This window comes from Oncorhynchus tshawytscha, linkage group LG07 (genome assembly GCF_018296145.1).
Source record: "Oncorhynchus tshawytscha isolate Ot180627B linkage group LG07, Otsh_v2.0, whole genome shotgun sequence".
NCBI lineage: Eukaryota > Metazoa > Chordata > Actinopteri > Salmoniformes > Salmonidae > Oncorhynchus > Oncorhynchus tshawytscha.
The window spans coordinates 2928520-2942889 of record NC_056435.1 but is presented as its reverse complement, the minus strand read 5'-3'; the positions used below and the strand labels follow the sequence as shown (position 1 = coordinate 2942889).

The 14370-nt window shown below is 44.1% G+C and overlaps 1 protein-coding gene across 8 annotated transcripts in view; it reads left to right on the top strand.

Annotated features, from left to right (window-relative positions):
• LOC112235391 (guanine nucleotide exchange factor DBS-like) overlaps positions 1-14370 on the top strand; it is a 68507-nt gene that overhangs the window by 2869 nt on the left and 51268 nt on the right. For 5 of the 8 annotated variants that reach the window (XM_042323867.1, XM_042323865.1, XM_042323863.1 and 2 more), the window contains exon 2: positions 7153-7339. The exons of 1 other annotated variant lie outside the window; for it this stretch is intronic. In XM_042323867.1, coding sequence (XP_042179801.1) covers positions 7159-7339 — 181 coding nt within the window. In that variant the 5' untranslated portion in view covers positions 7153-7158. Of the gene's footprint in view, positions 1-1303; positions 1718-7152; positions 7340-14370 lie in introns of those variants that run through there. 2 more of the 8 variants (XM_042323860.1, XM_042323861.1) reach the window with 2 other exon arrangements.

Sequence of the window (14370 nt, the reverse complement as noted above, 5' to 3'; positions counted from 1 at the left end):
TTGAACAAACAATTGGTCCCCCAAAAAATGCGTCCCTCTGTTGAATTTCAAAATCCTGATGTGGCCCTCGAGCCATAAAGTTTGCCCACCCTTGGTCTTTAGTGTCCCATTCAGTCACGGCCAGTATACAGGTTACTTAATGTTTGGGAAACTCCAGTTGGATTACCAGAGTAAGCCTTGGATAGTTGTTGGACGGGGGTATCGGGCGGGGGGTTGGAGGGATTGTATCAGCTGTTGTCACACCACTCCTCAGCTGTCTGGCCTGGGGTCAAGTTTGGCCCAGACTGGAGCCAGACAGACCTAATGTATAGGAAGCTGCTGCTAATATCTGGGGTATTGGCTTACACTGGCGTTTGCTAAAAAAATCTAAACAGTTTGGAGACCGTGGCCAGGTACACAATCAAAACATGGATTGCTGTCTTACCTTGTCCATGGACTAGCTTTGGGAGAACTATCCCTTTTTAACGGAGTAGTTCACACCAAAATCAAAGCTTGTCAGAAGTTTCCGTACCTCAGAAGTGCTCGAAAAATTCAGCTGAATTTATATTCCAGGCAGATTGTGCATTGTGCAGACAAGGACCTTTCTAACTTCCTATCATGGGGAAATAACCTGTTAGTCATAGAACATACATTTCTATTACAACTCTGAACATTTTCATAATGAAATAAGTGCCTGGTGTACAGTAGCTGCCATTCCCTCTGTCTGTCTCTAGAGTGTTGGCTCTGTTGTGTGATCGTGAAGTGTTTCTCCAGACAGACCGAGAGAGTCGCACATAGAGCCTACTTGTGAAAGATGGGCATCAGAGATCCATTGACTACCCAGGGATATTGTACTGGGTGATTGGCTCTGTAAATCGCAGTTTGTTTCTATGTGATAAGAGGGGGGTGGAGAATACCCATCTTGTGTGGAGGGATACCCACTGTATGTCTGGCTGCAGATCATGCTATCAGATGTGGTAGGCCAAGGCAATAGAGTTGACTGAGGAAAGAGAGAGTCCTGATGTTAAGGAGTCTCTGAATCTGGAACTAATGCGTCCTTTATTGTCACAGCCTTGGTTTGGTGCTGCTGTGGAGGAAGTGGACAATGGCATTGTTCACAGTGTGCTCACTTCGTAAACTGTCTGTGTGCGCATGCGTACGTACGTGCGTGCGTTGGTCCATGAGCATGCACAGATTACACTTGGCTGGCTGTTGGTATAATTAGCGCAGCAGAAGGGGGTTGGTGGTCCTAAACAGCAGCCAGCGCTGTGTTCCCTCCATCCCCCGTCCCGGGTCCCACCCCTCTCTTCCTCTCTGCTGTCAACCGGACGTACCACCACCACTAAGATGTGTTCCCCAGTCACACACACAGTCACAGACAGACTGGCTGAGGAGTGGAGGGATCAGAGGCACTGGTTGGACCAGGACTGCTTGGTTTGACTCATTTAGACTTGATTTGGAGAGACTGGAATACACACTGAGTGTAGCTTAGTGCGACTTAGGGACTCCGGAACACTCACCCACGAAGCTGCATACACACACACTCTCTCCCTCACACACTCTGTCATGTCTCTGGCGGAGTTTGTGCGTCAGGGACAGCTGCAGGAGGCTTCATCACATCTGTTGTCCAGACTGGGTCAGGTGCTACACAGCCTGTCTGTCATTGTCCTGGCCCACAGAGCTACAGACAACCTCAGCTACAGACGCAAGAGCACCTACTGGGATCGCCGGGACACAGGTTAGGAGTGTGTGTGTGTGTGTGTGCATCGGACCCTGGGTGTGCTTCTGTGGGGCGTTCTTTTGCGGACTGTGTGTGTGCGTGCATAAGTCTGTGTGTGTGTGAAACGCTGTTGTCGGCCTGTGTTTACAGAAAGCTACCGTCAGTTTGAAATGGCTCCTACAGGAATCTCCCTGCAGCTACTTGGGTGGTTTAATGAAGTGCAGTACTTGCCCTCGAGAGTTCATTGCCTCACATGACCCTAATATCTAGCTGATGAAGATGGTGCCGAAGGAGATTTTATTTCTATTTCACCTTCATTTAACCAGGTAAGCTAGTTGAGAACAAGTTCTCACTTACAACTGCGACCTGGCCAAGATAAAGCAAAGCAGTGCGACACAAACAATAACACAGAGTTACATATGGAATAAACAAGCATACAGTCAATAACACAATAGAAAAGAATTGTCTATATACAGTGTGTGCAAATGGCATGAGGTGGTAAGGCAATGAATAGGCCATAGGAGTGAATAATTACAATTTAGCAAATTAACACTGGAGTGATAGATGTGCAGATGATGATGTGCAAGTAGAAATACTGGTGTGCAAAAGAGCAGAAAAGTAAATAAAACAATATGGGGATGAGGTAGGTAGATTGGATGGGCTATTTACAGATGGGCTATGTACAGCTGCAGCGATCGGGTTAGCTGCTCAGATAGCTGATGTTTAAAGTTAGTGAGGGAAATATAAGTCTCCAGCTTCAATTTTTGCAATTCGTTCCAGTCATTGGCAGCAGAGAACTGGTAGGAAAGGCGCCAAAGGAGGTGTTGGCTTTGGGGATGACCAGTGAGATATACCTGCTGGAGCATGTAATACGGGTGGGTTTTGTTATCGTGACCAGTGAGCTGAGATAAGGTGGAGCTTTACCTAGCATAGACTTATAGATGACCTGGAGCCAGTGGGTCTGGCGACGAATATGTAGCGAGGGCCAGCCGACTAGAGCATACAGGTCACAGTGGTGGGTGGTATATGGGGCTTTGGTGACAAAACGGATGGCACTGTGATAGACTGCATCCAGTTTGCTGAGTAGAGTGTTGGAGGCTATTTTGTAAATGACACCGCCGAAATTGAGGATCGGTAGGATAGTCAGTTTTACGAGGGTATGTTTGGCGGCGTCATGGCAGTATCGCAACAACCTCTTAGAAAACTTTGCAGTATTTTGTTTTTATAAGTACATTTTTTTTAAACATTATTACCTCAGGAAATATTTTGTCATTACATACAGCCGGGAAGAACTATTGGGTATTAGAGCGGCGGTAACTCACCAGAACTACCAGCATTACGACTTCCCTGGAGCAGATCCCTTTGTTCACTCTCTCCAGAGCAATTGAACTTATTCTGGAGGCCGACCCAAAACATCGCCGGCGGCGGAGAGGCATTCGAGGCGGCCTGCTGGTTCGACTTAGGAGGCGTGCATACCACCCAGGCATGCACATATTCAATCTCTCCCTATCCAAGTCTGCTGTCCCCACATGCTTCAAGATGGCCACTATTGTTCCTGTACTCAGAGGTAACTGAACTTAATGACTGTCACCCGTAGCACTCACCTCTGTCATCATGAAGTGCTTTGAGAGACTAGTCAAGGATCATATCACCTTACCTGCCACCCTAGACCCACTTCAAAAGACCCACAGACGATGCAATTGCCATCACTCTGTACTCTGCCCTATCCCATCTGGACAAGAGGAATACCTATGTAAGAATGCTGTTCATTAACTATAGCTCAGCATTCAACACCATAGTATCCTGCAAGCTCATCATTAAGCTTGAGGCCCTGGGTCTCAACACCGCCCTGTGCAACTGTGTCCTGGACTTCCTGACGGGCCGCCACCAGGTGGTGAAGTTAGGAAACAACATCTCCACTTCGCTGATCCTCAACACTGGGGCCCCACAAGGGTGCGTGTTCAGCCCCCTCATGTACTCCCTGACTGCGTGGCCAAGCACGCCTCCAACTCAATCATGAAGTTTGCAGAAGACACAACAGTAATAGGCTCGATTACCAACAACGACGAGACAGCCTATAGGGAGGAGGTGAGGGCACTCGGAGTGTGGTGTCAGGAAAACAACCTCTCACTCAACGTCAACAAAACAAAGGAGATGATCGTGGACTACAGGAAATAGCAAAGTGAGCACCCCCCTATCCACATCGACGGGACCTCTTTCTATTCTGGTTAGAGCCAGTTTGCGCTGTTCAGTGATGGGAGTAGTACACAGCGTTGTATGAGATCTCCAGTTTCTTGGCAATTTCTCACATGGAATAGCCTTCATTTTTCAGAACAAGAATAGACAACCATTTCAGAAGAAAGTACTTTGTTTATGGTTAGTTTGAGCCTGTATTCGAACCCACAAATGCTGATGCTTCAGATACTCGACTAGTCTAAAGAAGGCAAGTTTATTGCTTATTTAATCAGAACAACAATTTTCAGCTGTGCTAACATAATTGCAAAAGGGGTTTCTAATGATCAATTAGCCTTTTAAAATTATGAACTTGGATTAGCTAACATAACGTGCCATTGGAACACAGGAGTGATGGTTGCTGATAATGGGTCCCTGTACGCCTATGTAGATATTCCATAAAAATCTGCCGTTTCCAGCTACAATAGTCATTTATAACATTAACAATGTCTGAATATCCAGGTTTTTTTCCTATGCTATTCTACTGTATCCGCTCTGTATCCGTTCCACTCTGACATCGCTCGTCCATATGTATATAGTCTTAATTCATTCCTTCTTAATTTATGTGTATTGAGTATATGTTGTGTCATTTGTTAGATATTACTTGTTAGATATTACTGCACTGACAGAGCTAGAAGCACAAGCATTTCGCTACACCTGCAATAACATCTGCTAATCACGTGTATGTGACCAATAAAATGTGATTTGATTTAATGGATAACCTCTCTGGAACCACTCTGTGAAGAGCTGAAACACTTGTAGAGGTCAACATACTGAGAGTATTTCCTATAGTGCTGTAGTTACAACTACTGGCCTCCATTCACAAGTTTTGTACACTAGATAGTCTCTGTTGTGTGTGATTGGGCCAGGATGGCAGCTGGCCGTTTCTGCTGCTGGAATAAGAAGAGACAGAGCTGCAGGAGCAGTCAGGTCAGGTCAGTGGTTCTGCTGCTGGTCTGAGACAGAGCTGTAGGAGCACTCAGGTCAGTGGTTCTGCTGCTGGTCTGAGACAGAGCTGTAGGAGCATTCAGGTCAGTGGTTCTGCTGCTGGTCTGAGACAGAGCTGTAGGAGCATTCAGGTCAGTGGTTCTGCTGCTGGTCTGAGACAGAGCTGTAGGAGCATTCAGGTCAGTGGTTCTGCTGCTGGTCTGAGACAGAGCTGTAGGAGCATTCAGGTCAGTGGTTCTGCTGCTGGTCTGAGACAGAGCTGTAGGAGCATTCAGGTCAGTGGTTCTGCTGCTGGTCTGAGACAGAGCTGTAGGAGCATTCAGGTCAGTGGTCTGAGGTCAGTGGTTCTGTGAGTGGCAGTGAAATATTCCCTTTTGGTTTGTTTCAGGTTAGTAATGTTCAAGTGTTAACATCACGTTGGAAGTAGAGGTCGACCGATTATGATTTTCAACGCCGATACCGATTATTGGAGGACCAAAAAAGCCGATATCGATTAATCGGCCGATTTTATATAATAATAATAAAAAATAAAGAAAAAATGTATTTGTAGTAATGACAATTACAACAATACTGAATTAACACTTATTTTCACTTAATATAATACATCAATAAAATCAATTTAGTCTCAAGTAGATAATGAAACATGTTCAATTTGGTTTAAATAATGCAAAAACAAAGTGTTGGAGAAGAACGTAAAAGTGCAATATGTGCCATGTAAAAAAGCTAACGTTTCAGTTCCTTGCTCAGACAGAACATGAGAACATAGCTGGTGATCCTTTTAACATGAGTCTTCAATATTCCCAGGTAAGAAGTTTTAGGTTGTAGTTATTATAGGACTATTTCCCTCTATACCATTTCTATTTCATTAACCTTTGACTATTGGATGTTCTTATAGGCACTTTACTATTGCCAGTGTAACAGTATAGCTTCAGTCCCTATCCTTGCTCCTCCCTGGGCTCGAACCAGCAACACAACGACAACAGCCACCATCGAAGCAGCGTTACCCATGCAGAGCAAGGGAAACAACCACCCCAAGGCTCAGAGCGAATGAAGTTTGAAACGCTATTAGTGCGCGCTAACTAGCTAGCCATTTCACTTCGGTTACACCAGCCTCATCTCGGGAGTTGATAGGCTTGAAGTCATAAACAGTGCAATGCTTGACGCACAACGAAGAGCTGCTGGCAAAACGCACCAAAGTGCTGTTTGAATGAATGTTTACGCGCCTGCTTCTGCCTACCACCACTCAGTCAGATACTTGGATACTTGTATGCTCAGTAAGATTATATGCAACACAGGACACGCTAGATAATATCTAGTAATATCATCAACCATGTGTAGTGATTATGATTGATTGTTTTTTATAAGATAAGTTTAATGCTAGCTAGCAACTTACCTTGGCTTACGGCATTCGCGTAACAGGCAGTCTCCTTGTGGAGTGCAACGAGAGAGAGGCAGGTTGTAAATTGCGTTGGACTAGTTAACTGTAAGGTTGCAAGATTGGCACCCCCGAGCTGACAATGTGAAAATCTGTCTTTCTGCCCAGGCAGTTAACCCACCGTTCCTAGGCCGTCATTGAAAATAAGAATGTGTTCTTAACTGACTTGCCTCGTTAAATTAAGATCAAATAAAGGTGTAAAAAAAAAAAAAATGACGCCAAAAATACCGATTTCTGATTGTTATAAAAACTTGAAATGGGCCCTAATTAATCGGCCATTCCAATGAATCGGTCGACCTCTAGTTGGAAGACTCTGATTCGTTGTGTTTGTGTTCTATGATTCAGGTGGCTCTGTTGGTTGGGACAGGGGTTCTTGCAAAAGCGCTAGTGTGGGTTGGTTTCCTGTAGGTGCTGGTACTGTGTTTTGTTTCAGCCTCCCTGTCAGAATACTCTTTTATTGTGAGTAGCTGAGTAAGAGAGATGGCTACAATGTGACTGGAACCTTACAGGAGTCTTGTTGTGTGGGTAGGGTGGAGAGGTCTGTTTCTGTTGCACTGTAGCTGAGTAAGGCAGTCAGGTAAATCCAGCTCAATGGCAGAAGTGAAACAGTGTGTGTGTGGAGGCATAGCTCTAAGGTAAAAAAAAAAAAAAACTCAGAGAGGACACACAAGGCAAAGTGGAGAGAAAGACCGACAAAGCGTTGAGAGCTACTCATTTTTACTGCAGCTGTTTGGAAGGTGGGAGAGGGAGGGAGAGAGAGAGGGAGGGAGGGACATCATAATATAGAGGTGTGAAGAGAAGGATGACATAGCTGCACTGGTTCATATCTCTGTGACAGGTGGTGATGAGGACGGGAGAGAGTGATGAGAATATGAAGGAAAAAGAGGAGAAGATGGGAGCGAGGGATGAGATGGAGGTGCGTTTGCAGTCCAGCGGACACGGAGGAGGAGGAGGATGTGTCCACATCTCTCTGGAGGAAGTGAAGAGCTTCTACCGGTTCTCACAGAGCTGTCAGCGCCTGCATAGTGAGTGTGTGTGTGTCATGCGTAGCTAGCTCTTACTCTCACTGTTTTGAGACAGTGGTGAAAGTGTGTTTGAGTGAGCCTCTGTGTACTGTGTGTGTATTACCCAGGGTTCTATGTTTACGGTGTTAAAGGGTCTGTTCAGCCACCCACCAGAGTGTAATAGCATACAGTATATAACCTTGTAATGCTTGGTGGAGTTTCTCATCATGGCACTAATAAGCACTGACTTAAACATCCGCCTATTGGTCAACACTGAAGTAATGCATTACTGGATGAGGCTGGTCTGTATGTTTTATGTGCCAGGATGCAGGACCTACATGATGAGACGTTCATCTCCTTTTCACTGTAGTCACTTTTATTGCACAAAGCAAGCTGTGTCATGGAATGGATCCCTATTGTGTTCAGTGGTAATTGTTACATGGTTATATCCTTATTTGCTCAGGGTGTTGCTGAATATGCGTAGGAAAGGATCATGGGAGTCCGTGTTACTCCAAGCCCCAGCTGAGCTATACTATTATAGAGGGCATATTTGCCTGAATATTTGGACATAAAACATTCACCCTGCTTTGGACTACAAAGTCTGTTAAACTGGAAAAAATATAAGTCTTAATTTTAGCCTCATTGATGTGCACCTCAGGGACTTGGATTGCTGTGTCATGCTGTCAGGGAATGGAAGCTATTTAAAGGTATAGTTCAGCCCAAAACCAAAAGTTTGCCAGATTTTCTTATATCTCTGAAGCCGTCTGAAGTTGAGCTTCAGAGATTGTTTTCTACACGCCGTCTACTAGGTAGAACTCGCTAAAGAGAGAATTCTGCAGGCACCCGTCCTAAATAAACAGGAAAGATTGGCACCATGTTATTGGATGGCATTAGACCGTGCCAATATTTCCACTTCGTTACACAGTCTTTGTATGCCAGTCACATTTCTGCATTCATTTCACATTGACGTCAATCAGTGGTGGTCGGTGCCGTTTAAGATGAGGGAGGTCGATTCATTATTTTTTTATGAGCATGACCTTATTTCTATTACAGCATGTTGGATGACTGTCATATTCATATTCCATTCACCCAGATCAATGTAACATTGATAGCTTTAGGCTACTACATGATACTCTAATTTCCCTATACCCATCATGAGGTTGCTACAACCTAGCCTATGAATGAAAGTTTACAACATAGGTGCACACAGGTCAAGATGATAATTCTTTGTAATCAAGGTGACAGACAGTGACACATAATCATATATCATATCACATATCATAACCACTACGCACAGCCTTCATAGTTGTCACCATATTATCTAACGTCATAGTCAACATAGCTAATAGAACTAACACATTAGTAAACCCGCTACAATCATGCAGTACAGTGTACAGTCAGCAAGTACTTTCAGCTACACCAGCAGGCCCTGGTGGCAATAAATGAATTAAACCAAAGGCTTACCTTGACTTGGAAGAGTTCCAGTGTTGGATAGCCGTAGCCAGCTAGCTAACATAGAAGCCTTCAGTTTGAACCGGGTGTTTGAATAGGTTAATCTAGCTAGCTGGCTAAGTAAGTGAAAGCTAGCTAGCTCTCTCTCTCTCTCCCTCTCTCTTGCTTCTCCTTCATTTTTGAATAAATGTAATTGTCACAACTTCCGCCGAAGTCGGTCCCTCTCCTTGTTTGGGCGGCGGTCAACGTCACCGGTCTTCTAGCCATCGCTGATCCACCTTTCATTTTCCGTTTGTTTTGTCTTTGTTTTTTACACACCTGGTTTCATTCCCCAATTACATGTTCATGTATTTAAGTATTTAACCCTCTGTTTCCCCCATGTTTTTGTGCGTGATTGTTTCTATGTTCATTCGGTACGTTATGGCTGGTTTTCGACGGGTGCTCTTTTCACCCGTGCGTAATTGATTACCGTTTATTGTTGGTCAAGTGTATTGTGACCTTGTGCCTTTATTTTGAGTAAAGTACGTTGCTCACTCATTCTGCTCTCCTGCGCCTGACTTCATGCACCAGCTACACCCACCTTCTGACAGTAATTGTTCAAAACTGTTCAACTATTGTCTTTCTCTCTCTTTATGTCAACTACTCACCATATTTTATGCACTAGCTGTAGCTTATGCTTTCAGTACCATATTCATTCTCTGATCCTTTGATTGGGAGGACAAAATGTCAGTTCATGCTGCAAGAGCTCTGACCGGTTGGAAGATGTCCTCCGGAAATCGTCATAATTACTGTGTAAGTCTATAGAAGGGGGTGAGAACCATGAGCCTCCTAGGTTTTGTATTGAAGTCAATGTATCCAGAGGAGGACGGAAGCTAGCTGTCCTCCAGCTACACCATGGTGCTACCCTACAGAGTGCTGTTGAGGCTACTGTAGACCTTCATTGCAAAGCAGTGTGTTTTAATCAATTATTTGGTGACACATATTTGGATACATTTAGTATAGTTTTATTTAAAAATTATAGTTTTTTTTAATGTTTCACTTTTAAAAAATGAAATTCACTGAGGGTCTTCCCCTTTCTCCTCTGAGGAGACTCCACTGACATCCATGCATGATTTACTTAAAAGTCAGAGTTTCAAGTGTGGATCTAATGGTAGGATTCAGCCCTAACAGCACACTATATGCCGGTTTCCCAGACAGATTAAAGCTAGGCCTGGATTAGAAATCATTCTCAATGGCATCTTCAGGACCAGTATTTATCTGTGTCCAGAAAACTGTCCCGATACATTTCCCCCCACTTTTGTTCTGTTACACCTCAATCCCATGACCATGATTCCTAGCCATTTATATTTCAGTTTCCTTTTCATCCCATTGAACACCCTCTCTATCTGTCAGTGTAGATTTCGGTTTCCTCGTCCCAGCGGAGACCTTTCCCTGACCTCTGAACCTCACTGTGACCCCTCTGTAGCGCTCTGAAGCGTCAGCATCTCTAGATACTGAACAGCCCAGGCCCAGACACTGACACATAGGCTACCCCCTTCCTGTCCTAGCCTTTATCCAACTTGTGTTACTCCAGTCCAGTGTAGACTGTTATGTGCGTCCTTTGGTATTGTGCTTGTGAAAGAGGCGATATGTTTTTGACTCGGCTATGGTAACAGATGAAGATGATGAGGCTTTCTCTGTCAGACTCGGGTAAGAGTAGATGTTTGTCTTGCTAAAAAGTGGCATGGATAATGGTGTTTTTTGTCTGTACATGATTGGATGCTATCGATGTTTCTTTATGATTGAGCAGGGCGTGTGCAATAGATGTTACATTAGGTTGACTGAATTGTCTGTGACACTTTCTGATTAATCATTATCCACCATGAAGGCTTGTCAGATTGGTTTGGCTGTGCTCTCTCTGCCTCTATCCTGTTCTCTTTCTGTTTGTTGTTCCCTCCCTTGTTTTGCCCTTCCATCTTGTCCGCCATCTGTTCTTCCATCCCTACTTTCCCAAGTTGTCTGTCTTTCAATGTGGTCGTATACTAATCCCCACAGCTGGTAATCCCAGGTGTGTCAGGCTATTAATAGTGTTTTATACATGATGAATGTTGGAAGTATGATTATTTAATCATAATCCCAAATATGTGTTACGACGCCCAGGTTCCGAGTAAGATAGCTTGATAAGAACACACACACACAAGCCTGCCTGCCCTGGTCGCACCACCCAGGCTGCTGGTGAGGCGGACGTGACTGGGAGTGGGCAGGAACAAGCAAATTGGCCTTAATGACCGTCTGGCATTCTGAACTGATGCACATAGAGTGACGGAGAAGGATATAGAGAGGTTGAGAAACAGAGACGGAGAAGGATATAGAGAGGTTGAGAAACAGAGAGACGGAGAAGGATATAGAGGTTGAGAAACAGAGAGACGGAGAAGGATATAGAGAGGTTGAGAAACAGAGACGGAGAAGGATATAGAGAGGTTGAGAAACAGAGAGACGGAGAAGGATATAGAGGTTGAGAAACAGAGAGACGGAGAAGGATATAGAGAGGTTGAGAAACAGAGAGACGGAGAAGGATATAGGGATATAGAGAGGTTGAGAAACAGAGAGACGGAGAAGGATATAGAGAGGTTGAGAAACAGAGAGACGGAGAAGGATATAGGGATATAGAGAGGTTGAGAAACAGAGAGACGGAGAAGGATATAGGGATATAGAGAGGTTGAGAGACGGAGAAGTATATAGGGATATAGAGAGGTTGAGAAACTGAGAGAAGGATATAGGGATATAGAGAGGTTGAGAAACAGAGAGACGGAGAAGGATATAGAGAGGTTGAGAAACAGAGACGGAGAAGGATATAGGGATATAGAGAGGTTGAGAAACTGAGAGACGGAGAAGGATATAGAGATATAGAGAGGTTGAGAAACTGAGAGACGGAGAAGGATATAGAGAGGTTGAGAAACTGAGAGAAGGATATAGGGATATAGAGAGGTTGAGAAACAGAGAGACTGAGAAGGATATCGAGATATAGAGAGGTTGAGAAACAGAGAGACGGAGAAGGATATAGAGAGGTTGAGAAACAGAGACGGAGAAGGATATAGAGAGGTTGAGAAACAGAGAGACGGAGAAGGATATAGGGATATAGAGAGGTTGAGAAACAGAGAGACGGAGAAGGATATAGGATATAGGGATATAGAGAGGTTGAGAAACAGAGAGGAGAAGGATATAGGGATATAGAGAGGTTGAGAAACAGAGAGACGGAGAAGGATATAGGGATATAGAGAGGTTGAGAGACGGAGAAGTATATAGGGATATAGAGAGGTTGAGAAACTGAGAGATGGAGAAGGATATAGGGATATAGAGGTTGAGAAACAGAGAGACGGAGAAGGATATAGGGATATAGAGAGGTTGAGAAACAGAGAGATGGAGAAGGATATAGGGAGATAGAGAGGTTGAGAAACAGAGAGATGGAGAAGGATATAGCGATATAGAGAGGTTGAGAAACAGAGACGGAGAAGGATATAGTGAGGTTGAGAAACAGAGACGGAGAAGGATATAGAGATATAGAGAGGTTGAGAAACTGAGAGAAGGATATAGGGATATAGAGAGGTTGAGAAACAGAGAGACGGAGAAGGATATAGAGAGGTTGAGAAACAGAGACGGAGAAGGATATAGGGATATAAAGAGGTTGAGAAACTGAGAGACGGAGAAGGATATAGAGAGGTTGAGAAACTGAGAGAAGGATATAGGGATATAGAGAGGTTGAGAAACAGAGAGACGGAGAAGGATATAGAGAGTTTGAGAGGCAGAGAGACGGAGAAGGATATAGAGAGGTTGAGAAACAGAGAGATGGAGAAGGATATAGAGATATAGAGAGTTGAGAAACAGAGAGACAGAGAGACAGAGAGTGACCAGCCACTCCCTTTTGTAAACAAATACACATACAGTGTCAGAGAAAGTAAATATGAAAGATTGGTTGTTGTTCTCTTGTACTATAAATGATCGCAAAAGCAACATTTAGTTTTTATGTGTTTTCCTGTCCGATGGTTTGACAGATAAACTAGAGACCAGTCTAATCCTTTATTGACTCAGTGGATGGTCAATTGTCTTATGAGTCCTACATGTCCCAGTGTTCCCGTTCTAGAAATTCCCCTGAGATCATGTCAGCTCTCAGGTGGCTGTTATCTTACACCTACACAGATCCCACAAGCCTTAAGTCACACCTCAATGTTGATTTTCCTGGTAAGTTTATGGGGGGAGGGAACAAATGGTGTTTGAATAAAGAGATGGGGAAAGCCCGGCATAAACAGTCAATCAGAGCAGTTAGTCTGGTCCAGTCTCCACCATGCCCCCCCCAGACCCACTGTTTCACCTCAGGCCACTAAAAAAGACTAGTACATGTTTATCAACCACAACAATGACTTCCTTCAACTGAACAGGCCTGCCAACGGTCAGCACTAATCTCATGTTATCAGTCACGTTATAAATTAAACGTTGATATCAACGGCTAACAATTTACAACATAGCAGGCCAGGCATGGGTCACAACTAAGTTGCCTAACAATCTGTTTCTTGGAAATGAAATGCTGACCGGTCTGTTGTGCACCATGCCCTGTGAATGCCTCATGTGTCCCAAAGCAATCCAGCAGCCACAGGAAACTGTCTGTTTATAAACTACCACTTCCTTTCCTAGAGTCAGCGTTCAGTGTCACACAGATCAAACACTGTCCCTGTCTACTTCCCATCTTCTGCCCTGGATTTCATATCAGTTATCAGGTCAGCATAGATATATGAGATGAGACGCACCCCTACAGTGGGACCATGTGACAGGAAGGCTGTCAGCCATCCCATTATACAGTAGAACCGCTGACAGGCTGAATCTCCATATGCTTCCTGGTTCCTGGGACTGTCTTCTCATAATGGGGACAAATACAGTAACGGCAGTCTATTTTCATCACTATGCCGACAGAGAGACAATGTAAAAGGATTTGGATCAGACACACTTGGTGTGCTTCCCAAGTGGCACCCTATTCCCTTTATAGTGCACTACTTTTGACCCCCCTAAATAGGAACTAGGGAGCTATTTGGGATGCAAGCTTGTTTACTCCTGAGTCTGTCCCTGTTGACTGACATCAGATGTGTTTGACTAATTACTGTAGGGCCTGGATTGATGTCTTTCGAAAGTAATTGAAGTGATGCATATTGTACGCATATTTATGTGTAGCAATAACTCAGATAGCATTACCTATGTTATTGGCCTGTTTATAATCAAGTTATTATAATGCTGTGTAACATGAGGTAGATAAGTATTGGGGAAGGGACAGGGAAATGATTGAAAGGGAGGGATGGAGTGGCCCTGGGGCAGAGAGACACACGGTAACAGGTCAATGATCCTTTTATATTATCCCATGAAACCACAGTCATTTGTCTGCTGTAGTCTGGGAGCCAGAACCAGCCTGTGTCTCTAGATATATTGGACTGTGGGAGTCTATAGGACACAGACTGGAGAGAGAGATGGGATGAAACCAATTAATTTTAAACCCCATCGTCCCTCATCTCTAATCTCGCAGTCATTTCAGTTTTTACTTTAAATGAAAAACCTAATGCCACCCTGTCTGAATACTG